This window comes from Diabrotica undecimpunctata, chromosome 10 (genome assembly GCF_040954645.1).
Source record: "Diabrotica undecimpunctata isolate CICGRU chromosome 10, icDiaUnde3, whole genome shotgun sequence".
Classification (NCBI taxonomy): domain Eukaryota; kingdom Metazoa; phylum Arthropoda; class Insecta; order Coleoptera; family Chrysomelidae; genus Diabrotica; species Diabrotica undecimpunctata.
In genome coordinates, this window is record NC_092812.1 from 37511624 (window position 1) to 37530305 (window position 18682).

At 33.4% G+C, this 18682-nt stretch overlaps 1 protein-coding gene across 2 annotated transcripts in view; it reads left to right on the forward strand.

The window, feature by feature from the left end:
• The window catches only part of BNIP3 (BCL2 interacting protein 3), a 30368-nt gene extending 12983 nt beyond the window's left edge, over positions 1-17385 (forward strand). For both annotated transcript variants that reach the window (XM_072546879.1, XM_072546880.1), the window contains exon 3: positions 14960-17385. In XM_072546879.1, coding sequence (XP_072402980.1) covers positions 14960-15214 — 255 coding nt within the window. In that variant the 3' untranslated portion in view covers positions 15215-17385. The remainder of the gene's footprint in view (positions 1-14959) is intronic.
• Positions 17386-18682: the final 1297 nt, after the last annotated feature.

Below are 18682 nucleotides of genomic sequence, written 5' to 3' on the forward strand. Positions count from 1 at the left end.
TATAGCGTGATTTATTTGTTGTTAAAATTAGGTGTACTCATATGAGTACAATGGGCGTATAGGAATATTTTTGATATTTTACAATATTGCTACAGATATGGCATCTGGAGATGATTTTGAGAGTATTAGTGTTCGAAATTTCTATGGAAAGAAATACGGTTTACCTTCAGCTTTAGCAGATATTCGTGCTCGGTCTGAGGTGGATATTGTTATTTTTCCGCCAGACCCAGATATATTAACTGATGAAAAATACATTGAGGAGATAAACTTATAGAAGGAAATTTGACACTCCCTAAAGACGTTTTACGAGGAATTGTAGTTCATTGCTCTTCAGATGAAGACGAAGACTTAAAAGGATGTACCTTTGGCACTGCGGTTAAAAAGATTAAGAGAACAAAAGTGTTTATTCTCGCAATGGAAAAAATCTTGTACAAATAATCATCGCCATCATATTGGTGCTACAGCCCTTAGAGGGCCTCGACTTTCTCAAGCTTTCTAAGCCATTCTGTTCTGTCCCTTGCTTGCATTTTCCAGTTGCCGCCTCCGATCTTCTCGGCATCTTGTGTGACCCCGTCCATCCACCTCAGCTTTGGTCTACCCCGTCTTCTCATTCCCACGGGTTGCGCTGTTAGAATCTTTTTTATCATGTTCGATTCAGGGGCCCGGGCTACATGTCCTGCCCACTGCAGGAGGTTTCGCTTAATTATAGTGGTAATATCTTTACCACCAAACGTATGCTTGTTCTCTATTCTGCAGTTCAAAGTTATATCTACTCCTCCATATTCCGTTCTCACAGACCGTTCCGAATATCTTGCGTAGCACCTTTCTTTCAAAAATCGATAGAGCGGATTCATCTGTTTTAGTTAGCGTCCATGCCTCTGATCCATATGTGAGAATGGGGACTATCAGTGTTGTATACAGCCTTGTACAAATAATAGTATGGTAGAAACATCAGGGTGGAATGAGCGGTTTGAGATCGCTTAACATGAATTACAAGACTTAAATGAAGTTGAGATATTTGAAAAATTATTCACTGACGACATATTTGATAACATAATCACCCAAACGAATTTACATTCTTATCAATGCAACAACCATTGTTTCTTTGTACCCAAGGTAGATAAACAAACATTTTTCTGTGTATTATTACTAACAGGATATCACCAACTACCCAGTGAAAGAATGTACTGGAGTCTTTCCGAAGAATCAAATGTGCCGTTTGTTTGTGTATCTATGATATGCACATGATAAAATGGCAAAGGTTCGACCTGTGCTAACACAGCTGAATCAAAATTACAGACAGAGGGGTATTTTTCATACACATTTATATGTTGATGAATCTGTGGTTAATTTTTTGGAAGACATACCAGTAAGCAATTTATAAAATTAAACCTATTAGATTCGGCTACAAAAATTGGTTGTTATATAGTGCCAATGGTTATTGTTGTGTCGTAGATACTTATTGTGGAGCCAAAAATATTGATAAGAAAACTAGCCTAGCATTAGGATCATAAGTAGTTCTGGATATGGTAGACCACATCAGATCACACATTATTTTTTGATAACTTTTTTGCAAGTTACGATTTGTTGGAGAAATTAAAAAGAATGGGAATTAGAGCTACTGGAACTGTAAGAGATAATAGAACAAAAAATGTCCCCTATTAAATGCTAAACAATTAAAAAAACAAAACAGGTTATTTTGAGCATCAATATGACAAGGCTCAAGGTATGTTATTTGTAAGATGGAAAGATAATAACATAATGACTATGGCTATGTTGAACTAGCCCATTTTTGTCCACTGCTGAACGTAGGCCTCCCGTAAAATTTTCCACCTATTTATATCTTGAGCTTATTACATTCAATATGTGGTGACTTGCTTTATATCATCCGTCCATCTGTGATTTATTGTTCTTTAATTTGTCTAGTGCTGTTCTGATCTCGGCCATGCATTGTTTGCTAGAGGAAAATGATGCTGATGGTACAATAATATATTTAAATTGCAACGCGGCATGAATATCTGAATAAAATTCCATACCAGCTGGAATTTAAAAGAAAAAACAACAACATTTGTTGTTTTTGATAATAATCTTTAAAATAAATTTTTTTGGAACGCTACTGAAAAAAAATCGTATTTTAAAAAATTGTCGGCTATTTATCACGTCATAGTAAACTTTTATTATTTCAACTATAACTATAACTGTATATAACTACAAGCTTTTTGCTTCAACAAGACGTCAAGATAATGCATCTGGGTACAATTTAGCTGGATTTTATTGATTTTTGTCAACAGGATATTGACATTGAAGGCCAGACGGGCGGGCGGAGTTTAAGGGTGAATGATGTTGTAAAATGGGTTCATCCATCGCGACAGACGCTACACAATTATTATTTAGCGCAACAAATAGTGATTTAAAGTTTCTTGGCCGATCCATAGGCGTCCCCAAAAAGAGGAAAATATAAAGAAAATTAATTTGGGACGACTTTAGAACTACGTGGACGACGCAACAAAGCATCCAAAACTTTATGTTGAGTCATTTAGTAGTTGACAAATTTAAATGTGTTTTTCTCGCAACATATCCCTTGGTTGAGATAAGATTAGTTCATTGAGGTTAATTTCGCAATAATAAGGTAGTAATCGCCATACTGCAACCCCACGTTTTTTTATCTATAGCATATTTCGTAAATTTTGATTTTTTATAACAAAAAGCTGAGGGTACTTTGTACTACAATCTGATCAAGAAGATTAATGAGCAGTTCTATTATAACCTAAATTATTACATTTGTCATTTTAAGAACTACAGTTTCATTCAGCAATATTTCTATAAGTAAAAATTACTTCTAGTAATATTTACAGTTTTCACAGATATATAAAGCTCAAAAATGCTCTGCTTTTACACTGACTGGAAGGATTTTGTCCTCTTGAGCTTTCTTTGGCTGGCTCATATTATTTATTCCACTGTCTACATCTTCAGATCTCGGTGGTTGCAGGTGATTTTACGTATCATGGAGCAACAACGCTGTTCATTAGTACCCTATTCTGAAACCTCCGTTGTACTTGTTGTACAATGTTGTTTTTGCTGGCACTTCTTCAAAACTGTGCGGCGAATGTCCATACAGGTGTTCGTATTTGTTTGTAAATCAGTAGTTTGTTATCAATGGATAGTTTAGAATTCTTTCTAAATTTTATGTTGACCTCTTCTCTCTTCTTTTTAATATGGACTTCTGGTATTTTCCAGAATCTGCAATAGTTAATATATGGATAGAAGAAGTTAAAAATGATAGTAAATATGTAAAACACTATAGTACATTTCCTAGTTTTCAAAAACATATCGAGTTTCCAGAATGTTTCTTCCTCTGCTGAAAATTAAATTTCGGATATGGAGTCAGATAATATACTCATGGACAAAAATATCGAATATTTTGGAATTTTCCAATTTTTTTTGTAGTCACTATTATTTCAAAATAATTTTAGATTACTGATAATACTCATATAGTAGGCTGATGTACTCAACTGGTTTGAAATATTTTGATGTTTATTTTGACGTTTATTCAGTGGTTAGTGTCATTCGTACATTTTATCATAAAAATCCTTCTTCGCGTTAAGGAAAAATCATACTAATTCGGTTATTTTTAGTATAATTTATTAAGTTTAATTAAATATTGTTTTGATTTAACTAAGTTTAAAACAAGTATGCCACCAATTCGGCACTGCGATGAAGTCCAAGTAGCACATATTGTAATTTTGTACGAGGAAGGATATGCACAAAAAGGTATCGCACGACGTCTCAGCAGAACTGAATATATAGTTTCAAATACTCTAAAAAGGTACCGCGAAATAGGAAATTTTGTACGAAGGGCTAGTCAAGGACGCCCAAGGTGCACAACCTCAATTGATGACCGTTTTTTGGTTCTTAATTCTACACGAAATCGTTCATTGACTTCGATGCACCTCAGAAATGAGCTATTAAATGTTAGACAAGTTAATGTGAGTTCACAAACAGTTAGACGAATATCAAAAGAAGCAAACTTAAAGCCCAGACGCCCCGCCAAAGTTCCACGTCTTCTCCAAAATCATAAAGCTCGTCGTTTGGAATTTGCAAGAACACATATTTAGTGGAATATCGACAACTGTAAAAACTTTTTTTTTTTACTGATGAGACCAGAATCCTATTATGAAAGCCAGATGGTCAAAACTACGTCTAGAGAAGAGTTGGAGAACAATTCGCCAGCTGCAGTCTCGCCCAGACCGTTAGTTTTGGACTTGATGGCATAATTCTTTAGGAAGGTATTAGTTGGGAGGTACGTACCGCACTTGTGGAAGTGATTGGACGGATGATTGGTGATTCTTACGTTTAAAACATCCTGCAAGATCATGTTTTGTCATATGTTGGTTACATTGGATATGAAAGATTCACGTCAATGCACGATAATGCTCGACCACATGCCGCTGCCATAGTGAGTAATTATCTTAATGAGGTCCAAATTCGAAGATTGCACCTAAAACGCAGCATACGACAAAAAAATCGTTCCAAATACGATAGAGCAGCTTCGGCTTGCTGCACAGGATGAATGGAATGCAATTTCCCAAGGATATGTCCAAAGAGAAAGATGCAAGCAGTAATAAGAGCTAGAGGGGGGAATACTCGTTACTGATCATGCACTTCTTTCAGTTTAAACCAGTTGTTTAAGCAATTTAAATTATCATTCAAGTTTAGAGTAAAATAGCCTTATTTATATATATATATATATATATATATTGTTATGATATATTGGTTTGTTTAAAATATTTCAAAGTTCAACAAAAAATTAAAATAATTCAGAAAGTATAACCAACAAACATTTCTAAGAAGGAAAGTTATTAAATTCTTGGATTATCTGTACTAAACAAAAAGTAAGCTTTACATAAATTATTTCTTTGTAATATTTCAGTTGACCCGCATAAGTTTAAGTGAAACAAAAGACAAATTGAAACGGGTTTTTACAAATACATTAGTGCAGTGATTAAAGACAATAGAAGATATTTTATAAAGAGGTTTTTGTTAGTTTTAAGAATTATAGAAAATAATATTTGTAAATAAGTTTTAGGAAATTTTATAATTATAGGTAAAAATTTGTTTGTTATCGAAATGAAAAAATGGGGAATTGTGACGAGTTTTGATTGGCGGAGATTGAAAAAGGTGGGATAAGGAAAGTTTAGCTAGATTGAGGAGAGAGAAAATATAGGCAGTTGGTTTCCAAGTCTTCAAGAAAGAACAGTGTTTGTTCTCTGTCGGTTCCCGAAATGTAGCAAGCAGTAGTGTTGAATGTTAGTGAGTTTTTGTGGAGTTAGTGTATCTGACAGAAGCTGAAACAACAAAATATTGTAAGTCATATTTCTCTACTTATATTCCAAGAGTCACTGTTCAGGCCAACGAGAGATTCAGTTTATCGTAAAGAGAAGATATTCCAAGAGTCAATTTTTCACTCGGGCCAACGAGAGATTCAGTTTATCGAGAGGAGAAAGGCTATCATAATTTGAATGATTTGTGCTTTTGAAGGAGATCGTTAAGGACGATATACTTGCAACAATCTGATGTAAGATTGCTGATTACATAGGGAGCGGTTGAGAGGAGATAATATAATCTACAAGGAACAAGGATTTGGACCACTCATCATCAGAGAGAGATAATTTTGTTTTCTGCAGTTTTTTCTTTTATTGATAACACAATTTTTACACGTAATTTAGAAAGGATATAAATATTTGGATTAGGAGAGTTAGAATAGTTCGGAATTTTGAGATTTCAATTAATATTGTTTGTACCATAAATTTTGATTGTTCACGTACGGAGAACAAAACTTTGAGAATCCTTATATGAGATTTGTTTATTGAAAACTTTTGAGTGTGAATTATTTCATTATTTTTATTTCAATATATAGTGTTAGATCATATGTGTTTTTTATTATTCCGGTATTCTCTGGACCTTACCTTTCACATGTAATAGCATAGATATTGAAGCACGAATGTAACCCTGAGATAAAAGAATTAAAAATTGTGATAGAGTCATAATCATATCATTTAAATAATATTAATTATTAAAAAAAAATTAATTAGCTAATTATTGCTTGGCGCACCAAGACTTTAAATATCACAATAATATATATATATATATATATATATATATATATATATATATATATATATATATATATATATATATAATAACGGATTTATTACGGCTGTCGCCGCTTCTCCGCCCCCAATTTCCATCTTTTTCTGTCATATGCAGTTGCCTCTTCTAAGTCTCTTGCCGCCATTGCTTCATCAATATCGTTGCGCCAACTTCTCCGTGGTCGTCCTCTCTTTCTTCTTTCAGGAGGGATCCATTCCAGTACTCTCCTAGGCCATCTGTACTCTGGCATTCTTTTAACATGTCCGAACCAGATTAATTGTTTTCTTTCTATGTCATCATTGATATTTCTCTCCATTTTCATTTCGTTTCTTATTTGTTCGTTTCTAACTCTCTCCAGTTTCGATCTACCGCAGCTTCGTCTCAGATAATCCATTTCTGTCGTCAAAAGTTTGTTTCTATTAGCTTTGGTGACGTCCCATACTTCCGAACCGTAAAGTGTAATACTTTGGACTATACTACCGTAAATGTGTTTTTTGGTTTCTCGTCGAATTGTTTTTTGCCAGAGAAGAGAGTTTAAGGCACGGGTCGCTGCTCTGCCCTTGTTTATTCTTTCCCTGATTTCGTCTGCGCTATTTCCCTTCTTGTTGAAAATGACCCCCAAATATTTGCAGGATTGCACGCCTTTGATTTTGTCGTCTTCCAAGACTAGGTCACATATTTCATCTGTTCCCACTGAGAGATATTCACATTTTGTCATATTCATGTTTAGACCTGCCACCTCATATTCTTCTTGCAGTTTTCTTACCATATAGCTAAGATCGTAGCTGTCTTCGGCAATTACTACCTGGTCATCCGCAAAGAAAAGTGTATATAGCTTGTTTTCTTCCACCGTTATTCCCATGTTTCTACATTTTTTTACCCATTTCACTAATGATCTGTCCAAATAGATTTTAAATAAGGGGGGTGACAGACAGCAGCCTTGTCTTAGTCCTTTTGTTGTTTGAAAAGGAGAGGTGATTTCTTGTCCCATTTTAATTCTTGCAAAGTTTTGTTCGTAATATTTTTGAGTGGCGTTAATAAGAATTGGGTTTATTTTCAAGTTACCCATTTCTATCCATAGTTGGGAGATCGGTACACTGTCATATGCTTTTTCCAAATCTATTAAAGCTATATGAGTTTCTCTATTTCTCTGCACTCGTTTTTCCATTGCAATTTTTAATGTGAAGATATTATCCATAGTGGATAATAGCCTTATTTACCGAATATTAAACATTTATTTTTTTCGCAATTTTCTCCACATAAAAACTTAAACTTGTTCATTAAACATTATTAAAATAAACTCTATATTACAATAAACGACTTGGTTGACTAGAATTTATTTTGAAAAAACAAAAATTTGAAAATTAAAAAATATTCGATATTTTTGTCCATGAGTGTAGTTGACGAACATCTTGAAATATAAATGTTGTATTATTTCTCGCAACATATGCCTTTATTTGAGCCCAGATTAGTTATATGGGGTTAAGTTTACAGTGATAAGGTGGTAATCCCAACACTTTAACTCAATGTTCTTTTGCTATTTCATCTACACTATACTTCTTAAATTTTAGAAAATATTGTTTGCATATCCGCAATAAATCTTTTTTGAGTACACTTCCTGCTGGCACTCCTATTTCTTTGGTTATTAGCAAATCCAAGAGTTCTTGCTTTCTCCATTTAGTGTTAGGTAACGGTTCCTTTAATCTTAAATGGTAACTGGAACTGTCTATGACTATTACAGAATTGTTCGGTAATAAATTCTATCATTTAACTAAAATATTCCTTAAAAACATCAGTAGCCATTTCTTCATGGTAGTCGTTCGTAGAATTTGATATAAAATCTAGCAAGCCTCCATCAACAAATTCTTTATCTCCTCCAATATGAGTGATAATTAAACGGCGACCTTTACCATTTGGAAATTTTAAGCCCGTAGACAAACCTATAAATGCCTGTCGGGCATTTGTAACCAGTTTATCTTGCCAAATTTTTTTTACAAAATGCCCTTTATTTATCCATGTTTCATCTAAATCAAAAATATTTTTTCCTTCTTTCTCTCAATTTTCGAATTTCCTTTAAATATTGTCTCCTCCAACAAATAATTTCTCCTTTCCCTGTGAGCGTACATTTTCTATTGTTATTCTCATAAACAAATCCTAATTCACGTAAAGTTTTCCACAATTTATCTCTTTTAATGTATGGCAAAGATTCGCCTTCATTAATGTCTACTAAAAGTTTATCCAAAGTAGGAATCTTTTCTTGTAAATAAATGGAACTTTCTTCGAATCGATTGTTTCACAGTAATACTTCCACTCTTTCGTTACTTTAAAAGTCTATAAATAGTTGCTTCTTCAACTCCAGTCATATATGAACACTCAGAAACTATACTCAGAACAGAACTTATAAAATGCTGAATATTTTCTTTTAGAAAATCTCCGTCACTGTTTTACGATATTATTTATATTGGGTATTATCATACGTGCCATAAAATTTGTGCTATCAATCACTTTCGAATGTACTTTAAGAAACTTTGGTGCTGCTTCTCTTTTAGTCTGAGCCCTAACTGGTTCGATTGAACAGTTAGGGACTCCAGGGGTATCAACAGTCATCTACACTCGACTAACCTAACCTTGGGTTGGGTATAGTGTAATAAGCGAATTTCAGGTCGGGCGATGCAGTCAGAACGCTCATTGGACAGCGTCTGATTGGGTAGTTTTTGCAAAATATACTTTTCCATCGAAGCAAGAGTGGTAAATTCAGAATTATAGTTTGGGTTGGAGATAAAGCTGAGAAGGCCATGTTGAGCAGTGAAAGTTCGAGAATGGATCATGAAAAACAACTTGATCAATCAAATGCATCGCAAAATTTATTTAATCGCTGCACTCGAATCGCTTTACTAAAAGATAAAAAAGTGCTTGCATACATACTACAACATTAACTTTACGTAGATACCAATTAATGGTAATGGCGTATTTTACGCTAATTTGCAAATTTGAAACGTAGCCTTTGACACTAGACATGAAAAAAATGTGCGTTATAGATAATTTTGCATTTTGTTTAGTTATTCATGACAAGTTTAGATACATTTCTTTTAAGAATTTAATATTTTTAATGATAAGAACGGAAAGTTTATCTTTTCCTTTCTGACAACGGTGTGAGTGATGTATTTTCTTAGTCATTTTCTATCCTTAGCGAACAATTGCGAACGAGAAACAAACAATTATTAGTGTTTTGTATGCTCCAAGTATAATCCTTAGGGAGGTATTATGTAACATATCCAAAGGTTTTAAGAACATGTTAATGATATAGGTCGATATGATTCTGGTTGTAATTTATCTTTATTTGATTTAATAATTGTAATACCAATGGCATTGTTCCAGATTTTTGGAAATGATTTTTGTGACCAAATAATATTCAAAATTTGGAGCAAAAACTCTTTTGCTTCTATGGGAAGTTTTTTAATAAATTTTATTGGTATGTCATCTGGACCGGGTGAAGTACCTTTCATGCTATTAGGTGCTTCTTGAAACTCCCGATAACTAAGAGGTATATTGATATGGTTAAATTCGTCGGAAATTGTAATAGGTACTGCCTCCTTCTGTTGTTTGTAAGTTAAGAACTCATTACTGTAATTTTGGCTGAATGAGATTAAATGATCTTTGACATTGTATTATTGTAGGATTAATATAATGTACTGAACGTAGTATATACATGTAGATATAAATCTGTTGGTAAATCTTCTCTGTTAAATGCTATTAAACATCTACCAGCCCTATAAAAAAGTGTTTCTTATTCTGTGCTTTCGGTGAGAACCTTATAACTCATTAGCTGTGTTTTTGAGAATTTTTTTAGGTCTGCTTGCTCCTGTCGCGTAGTCTTTTCCAGCATTTAATATACCGGCCATGATACGGTGTCCTTGTATGAAGTCTCGTAGGAGGAGCCTTAAAAATAACACAGCAATGCATTTTTAACTTGGTTTTGCTGACAGAAAAAAAGCACATTTAATGATTTTCAATTTTTGCTATTATCGAGACATTTTTTGGTAAAATTCACGCATCTATTTGCTATTTAAATGTTTTATTCGCTGATATGTTTAATGTATGATATATTTGTAGCCGACGTTATCAAGAATATACAATTTACTGATTGCTCTTTTGTTGATTAACTAAAACTCATATCTATTTATATTTTTATAAATGAGATTAATAACCTTGGTGCGAAGACAGTTCAATTAAATGTTGCAGACTTTGCAGATATTAGGAATTTTATAAAATCTACAAAGTTTATACAAAGCGCCCCAAAGGTCAACCTACCGAGTAATTGAAATTAAAAATGCTTGAAATTAAAAGTTTTTAATGAAAAACAAAATATTAATTTCTGTACTCCGTTTCAAAATTATAGTAGAGTTTTTATGACACATCGGATAATCCTCAACGTTATGTCATTAACCAGTGACGAAGAATTCTAAAATTATTTGAAATTTTCTTGTCTCAAATGTCGCAGTAATTTTAATAAACCATTAATGTGGGTACCTACATAATCTGTGACAAAAAGCAATATTGGGTGAACTCGTGCAGTAAAAATAGCACAAACGTCTAACAGTGAATTTGAAAACTGTATTAGTAAATGTACATGCCACTATTGTACATGAAAACTCCACTAGTACTCCACACTTAAAGATACGTTGCAGAGAATCTTCCTAAGGCTGTTGAAAGAGCTTCTGGCTTTTTCAATACGAGTTTTTATTTCGCAGCTGTGATCCCAAGTATCCTTAATATTGCAGCCGAAATAGCATATTTTTTCCAGTGTTTCTAGCGGTGTATTGTTAATTGTAATTTGTACGTTTATGCCGGTGTTCTTACTAATGATCATTATTTTTGTCATCTTGCAATTTAGTTTTAGGCCGTATTTGTTACATGCTTCTACAACGTTATCCATCATCCTTTGGAGCCCCTGCGCAGTATCTGCCAGCAACGCTGTATCGTCTGCATATCTAATGTTGGTTATAATTTGGCCATTTACAGCAATCCCATCTTCTGATTCGTCCAAGGCCTCTCTAAATATGTTTTCCGGGTATATGTTAAATAATTCCGGTGACAATGTGCAACCCTGTCTAACTCCTTTTTCGACTGTGAAGATCTCGGACAGTTCATTTTCTAATCGTACTGTTGCTTTTTGTTGGAGATATAAGTTTGAGATCAGTCTTATATCCTTACCATCAAGTCCTGATGTTTTTAGGATATCGATTAGTTTCCCATGTGGGACTTTATCAAATGCCTTCTCGAGATCAATGAAACATGCATACACATCGCAGTTGACATCGCTGGCTCTCTGTATTAGAACCTGCAAACTAAAAAGTGCTTCCCTCGTTCAAATACAAATTGAACTTCACTCAGGTGTTCTTTTAATTTGGTGTATATGCGCGAGTGAATGATAGTAAGGAGTACTTTAAGTACATTGGCTTTTTTAGGAAGTGGAATGAATATTGATAGTAGCCAGTCTTTTGGTAAGTAACCAGTCTCGTAGATGTTGTTGAATAGCTTCGTAAGAGCTATGATTTGGTGTGCCTCTAATAACTTTAAAAATGTTGCCATGCACCTCATCAGGTCCTGATAATTTCCTATCTTTAATCCGTTTAATGGCCATAGTTACTTCTTCGTTTGTTATTTCTGGGCCGTAGGGATTGTTTATTTCAGTCGGACTTTGTGCTGCATCTTCGAATAATTCTTGCATTATATTCTTTCCATCTTCATATTGTTTGATAAAAATTTTAATTATTTTTTACTGTATTCAAGATATTTTGTTGTTGTTTTTATCAGTTGAGTTGATATGTTGAGTTATTTCAAAATAATTCAATAAATCATTGAATTTATTTACGAAGTTGAAAAATATATAAATAAATGTTGTATTCTTTTTTTGTTGCCAGTGATTTTATCCTGTAAAAGACTAAAGATATTCATTTTCTCGGATGTTCAAAGAAAGTTCAAAATTTTTGAGAAATTGAGGTTTTTGGCAAATTTTCACTGTTTTGTTTGTAAAACCCAATTTCAGCCTCCACCTATATATATTTGTTCACAAAAGTACTCGACAGTTTATAATTTGAACAACAAAAACCAACACTATTAGTTGAGTAATTAAACAGAACTTTTTCATTAGTCACAAGAGTATTTAAAGGAGATTAATTTGTTTACACGATTATATGAACCGTTTGTCAATAGAGCGAATATTTGCTCATTACGTCAGAATAAACGATCCATTATAACGCATTATTTTAGCCAGCAATCCTTTGTTGTTTCTCTGAGTATAATAGTTTCATTTTACTCTATCGCGATACAGTTCGATATATTCGGTTGTCAAAATGTTTGTCCTCTTGAAAGTTTGCACTTTATCGTCTACTTTTAGCAGATCAATTGAAGTAAAATGAAGACCTAAGAATCTAGGTCGAAATAAGAAAATAAAAAAGAAAGCGATTGTCTTTTTAACGACCTAAGAAACGTTTGAATTAATTTATTCTTGTTTTTATTGTTATAATAAATATGTTTGATTGTCTCGATGTGAAATGCGTTTTTATTATCTCAAATTGTGAAATTCGCCAATAAATTTATAGTCTGACTGACAAAACCTACAATCTGTAATACGCTAGATTGTGGATTTTATTTCTAGATATCTATTGGCAAGCGCTTTGCACGTGCGATAAATATTTGACAGGAAGTTGTTTTTTTATAAATTATTATAAATCTAAGAATAAACAGATTATTTCCTTTGTCACGTTTACGTAAATTTGTTCCGTTTGATTCGATTTGCACAATTAACTCCGCTTTTCAAATCGAAAAGTGTAAAAAAAAAATTTTGAAATCGTAAATATTTATGAGAAGGTATTTTCCCGTTTTAAGAAAGGAAAAAGTCGTTCTCGACCATTGACTAACATATAAATAATCTATCCAACCGTTATACAAATTGTCACGACAAGAAATAACGTCCTGGAAAAATATACAGGAAATGAATGTAATAAAAAGTAAAGATGTACTTCTTAGTGATAGAATATTTTTGATCTAGGTACGTTGTACATGTAGAATAACTATTCATTATCATCATCGAGCTGTACTCGTCCACTGCTGGACATAGGTCTCTCTCAACTCTTTCCATCTGTCTCTATCTTGAAAGGCTTGCATCCAGTTACTGATAACTTGCTTCATCTGGTTGGTGGGCTTCCTCTGATCAAATGACTGAGCTTCTCTGAGTGAATTTCATTGGAGAGACGGTGTCTCCTTGTAGTACTCCTCGCTGTATACAGGATTTATTTGTTTCTTGTGATTTTGGTAGATATATTTGATTATATTAGTATAGCGATGGTTTATTCGGCATTCTGGCCATGCTTTCCCGTTCTCCACGAATATTAGTGCCAATGGTTTGCTGTACTCCGCAGCAAAAATTGCAATATCTGAAAAACCCAATACATCAAGATTGCTTGGAAGATTTCCAAACCGATAACACGAGAACTGGACATCACAGTCCCAAGAGTTAGTTTTATAGTCCAGTCGTCAGAGAGTTGACCCCTAAAAAGCATACAAACTAGCTGAATTATGCCTAGAATATTAAGTGTGGGACTCCAAAAAAGTTTACCACTTTTACCGCCGGGCTTATGGGGTATCCTGATCAGTAAGCTTGTTGACAATTTGCGACAAATTTTTCAAAAACTGCTCTAATAGGAGCCAACTTATCAGACTGTTGCCTTTCTTGTCGATTGTCTACATTATCGAAACGTAAGCACTGCAATAAAAATGTAAATCTATTGAGTGCCATCACTTAACGAAATATATCGATTCCTGTACCATTTGTTCGCCAAAGATCTTTTAGATTACGATGACCATTTCTATATACACCCGCTAGGTAGAGGAGGCCAAATGCTTTTATTTCAACAATATTGGTCCTGCTACAATACGCTTTATCTTTGAAGGCTAATGCTTTTTTATCTATAAATACATTGGTGCAGACCGTGATACCTTCAATCATTTCTTCATCAAAAAAAAAGAAGCCAGCAATCTAAAAGAGTCTTAGCGTTTTTAGCATATGGTTTGGATCCTAGTAAGTTCGAAATTATGTTCTCTGTCCTCGTTCTAACTGCTTTATTACTATGGTGTTTTCTCTATTTTGTTTTGGAATCCCTACCTAAATAATAAGGATATTTTTTATCTTCTTTTCGCTTATTTTCAGATGCCAATACTTCTAGTTCCTCAATTTCTTTATTTTGTTCACCATCAGACTGATTACTTATGTGGTCAATTGCGTTTTCATCGTCGGAGTCCATAATTTCGTACTCATCATCTTCGAGTTCCTGCCAAAGTGCCAATAGTAAAATTGTCTTAGTTACCTTGCGAATTAAAATTGTGTCTTCGTCACCCAGGTGGGGTCTAATCGGATTGCAGAACACTGTACTCACTTTGACGATCAACTTACAACTGAAATTTGTTCAGAATACCCAACGGCAACATGTTTTAGGAAGCTATAGGCAACCAATAAAACATCCGTGTATTAACCATATAATTATGCTAGTTCTAAGTGTGTTGGGGGTACCATTAGACCCCACCTGGGTGACGCCGGGTTAAGTATGTAAGAATGAACAGGACTTAAATTAAAAGGAAGAATAGAAGAGGATAATATAGACTCATCTTAATTTAAGGAGAGCATAGAATCGCTTATTTGTATGTTTGGTTTAACATTGTCTAAGTAAAGTTTGGTTAGGTATATATTTTGAACAAACATAGTGTACGTTATTAAAAATTGATTAATTAAATGATTTTGTTGTTCCAGGAATCGGATTCTGAATTTTTTAACAATTGGAGCAGTCGCCCTGATCAACTACCGCCTAAGAACTGGAGTTTCCGTCCACCAAAGCGAGATCTTCTAAGTATTCGATATGCCCGCGTTGGCAATAGCAGCGTCTTTTCCCGTAAAGGCCTGTGCACCCTTTTCCTTACTAATCTCATCTCTCTTCTGCTGGGAACTGGCGTGGGTCTTTGGCTAAGTAAACACGGATTTTTCGTTCCCGCCATTAAAGTACGTTAAGAAATCAAATCTTGTCAGTGTTCCAAGCTGGTAGAAAAAGGAAATAAGTTTAAGTTTTTTATATGGCTTTATTTTATAAATTGATCAAAAGTTTTTATTATAGGTAAGGTTTTTTCACACGTTTGATAGGTATCTTGTACACTATGTAATAATGTACATAAGTTAAGGCAGTGTACACCAGAGTTGAACAACAAGTTCGCTACACAATAGATGAAATTCACCAAAGTCTTATTAATACATACAGCATTACAGGTATTCATGAGTGCCATTTAAAACCGTATGAAAGTACAATTTTGCGGTTGTTCAGCTTTTGTATACACAAATGTGACATTATTTTAATTTTAATATATTCTTTGATAATTTAAACCTAGATTAGAACCTTTTGAAGAAAAGTTTCTTGAATCTGGTTTAACTGACTTATCTGACTATAATTTAGGTTTATAATTCAAAAGTTTGGTTACAGTTTCAAACAATGCTTCTAACGCACTTAACAGGAATGTCTAATAAACCTCTTGATAAAGCATTTTAGAAACACTGTCGTATGATAGGTCAAGTCCACACATATTTCAGATGTAAACAATACTATGTTAGCAAAAGGAATAAATGGATCTAAAAAAGGTCGAAGGAATAAAAGAAAATATAATTTGGCACTGCGGCTTCGAATTAGAACATATACAGGTGATAACGAAGCCAATATGATTGGAGAGAAAAGGGAAATTAAGACAAAATAGACGAAACTATGTTAAATGAAGTTATGGGAATGAGAAGTGATGTAGAAGACAAACATTGCAGTGAAAAATACATCAACAAGAACAACTCACGGATTTTAGGGTTGAATAAGAACACAATATGGATGGAATAGGCGCACAAATGTAGAAGTTCATACTCTGTTCAAGAAAACATAAATCATAAAGACAAAAACATAAGCAATCAACGGAAATATTGATATAAACTCCAATAAATAATGTTACAGAGTCTAGAGTTGGTACAGAAAACTACAATGAAGAAATATAATAACAAATTTGAATATTCAAAATGCATTGTGTGTTCTCAAGCACCTCTTATAATGAAAGATATCAAAATTAATTTTTTGTTATTATAAAGGGCCAGATCTATCATACTGTTATAAATCAAAAGTAACTTTCACCCCTTTTGGATTCTTTTTGTTTTATCAGTAGCTTGTGAACGCTGCCTTGTGAATGAGACTGGGATTTTCTACTATCTAGTAGTAGTGGGTAATGAATTACTATTTTAAATCTCCTTATTTTATATCTTAGAAGAAACTAAATTTTCGTATTTATCTATTGTTATTTCTCTTAGAATATTATTAATTTATATTACTAACGTTAGTCGTGGAGACATTTTGGTTTATTATGGAAATTCAATCATTGTTCCTTAAATTAAACTTAATATATGATGCAAAAGCAATCCAAAAAAATTGTTAGATTATTCGAAAGCAATATATGTCTCGAAACTGAACATTTTGTCGTTTTCTGTTTCCTAGGTTATCAATTATGCCCTGTTTTGGATATTACATCTACCTATCATTCAAGTAATACCTTTGAAGCGAGCCAAGTACTTTATGTTCCGAAATTTAAACAAATTCCACCGATTGCCTTGTAGTTTAACTCAGTCATGCATATTAAACCTTCCAAAAATGTTTTCTACGAATTAGATTTGTGTATATCATTCTCAGAGGTATTCTGATTTAATAATTCTTTATACTTACTGTGTTAAAAAATATTTCTCCAAACCAGATTCACACATTAGTGGTTTTCTCGAATGTTCTGTACATCAAGAGTTTCCCAACTCTTGTAATCTTAAAATATTGCTTCGGTGTCAAGCAGATCTAACAATACCTGCGAAATTTAAATTCAGAATGGTTTTTATATGATTATCTTTAAGTGAAACACCAGTGCCAGTAAATAATGATTGAATATCCAACCATGTCAATATACATCAGTGTCAATGTAAAATGTATGTGGCTGCTAGATGTCATAAAATTATATATCTGTTAATGTCATTGTTTTCTACCAGTTTCTGTTGTGTTTGTGTTCCAGCTGTAGCTGGAATTATATAGAACTTTTGAAAATTTATCTTTAGATTACCTTTAGTATTACTTAAGGATAACTGTGTTTTCAAGTAATCACAAATACATTTTTTAAGCAGTACTTGTTTGACCATTTTATTCTTTCCTCTAAATTGAAAGTTTTTCTTAAAGATCATTTAGTTTTTAGGTTATAAAATTTACTAAGTGTTCAGCAGAAAATCCAATGAGTAGTTCACTAAATAATCCACCCATGCAGATTTATTATTAAAAATCGACTACTGTTTTTTATAGGTTTGAAAAATAAAAGCCATCAATAAATCAACACAAGACCTTGTTGAAAATCAATGTCTAAGGCTAAGTTCAAAAAGGACAAGTTCCTACTAGCTAGGCAACCAATCAATCATTAGTATTTTAGGATGTAAATTTAACAAATATATTTTAAAAAGCTTATTGATACTTTATTAGAATATTATAACGAATTTTACAAAAATTATACTTTGAAATTCCAATGCAAAAAATACAGTTTAAATTCTTCTTAACGTGCCCCATACCTAAGGACATTGGCGATTATCATGACCCATTTGACTCTATCTGCAGCCGTTCTGAAAAGTTCTATTGACGTTTTCCCACTCCATTGTCTTAGATTCTTCAACCAGGACGTGCGTCTTCTCCCCGGTCCTCTTTTGCCTTCCACCTTCCCTTGTATGACCAGCCACATCAATTCGTATTTCTCGTTTCTTAGTATGTGACCAAAGTAGCTCATTTTTCTTTTCTTTATAGTGTTGAGTATTTCTTTATCTTTTTTCATTGTTCGTAGCGTTTCTGCATTTGTTATGTGTTGTGGCCAAGATATCTTCCACATTCTTCGATAACATCACATTTCAAAGTTAATGAGTCTTTTCTCTGTCGCCTCTGTAATTGTCCAGGCCCCAACTCCATACAACAGGACACAGAACACGTAGCATCTCAATACTCTAGTTCTAATTTCAATGTTGAGTTTTCCATTGCACACTATTGCTTTCATCTTATTAAAATATCTCAATACGCCGTTTTATTTCCGTACTTCTATCCCATTCTTCATGTAGTTCGCAACCTAAGTACTGATATCTGTGCACCCTGCCTAAAAGTTTTCCTTTAGCATAAACACTGTCTTCCTCAATATTGTTCTTGTTTACCACCATGATTTTTGTTTTATTTGTATTCAGTGCCATTCCATATCTTTCGCAGTAGTGGGTAATGCGATCAACCAAGATCTGTAGTCCTTCTCTGCTGTCCGCAAGGAGTATTGTGTTATCTGCGTATCTAAGATTATTCAGAAGTGCTCCGTTAATAAATATGCCTTCATCTACGTCTTCTAATACCTCTTTAAACAATTCTTCTGAATACATATTAAAAAGTAAAGGGGAAAGCACACATCC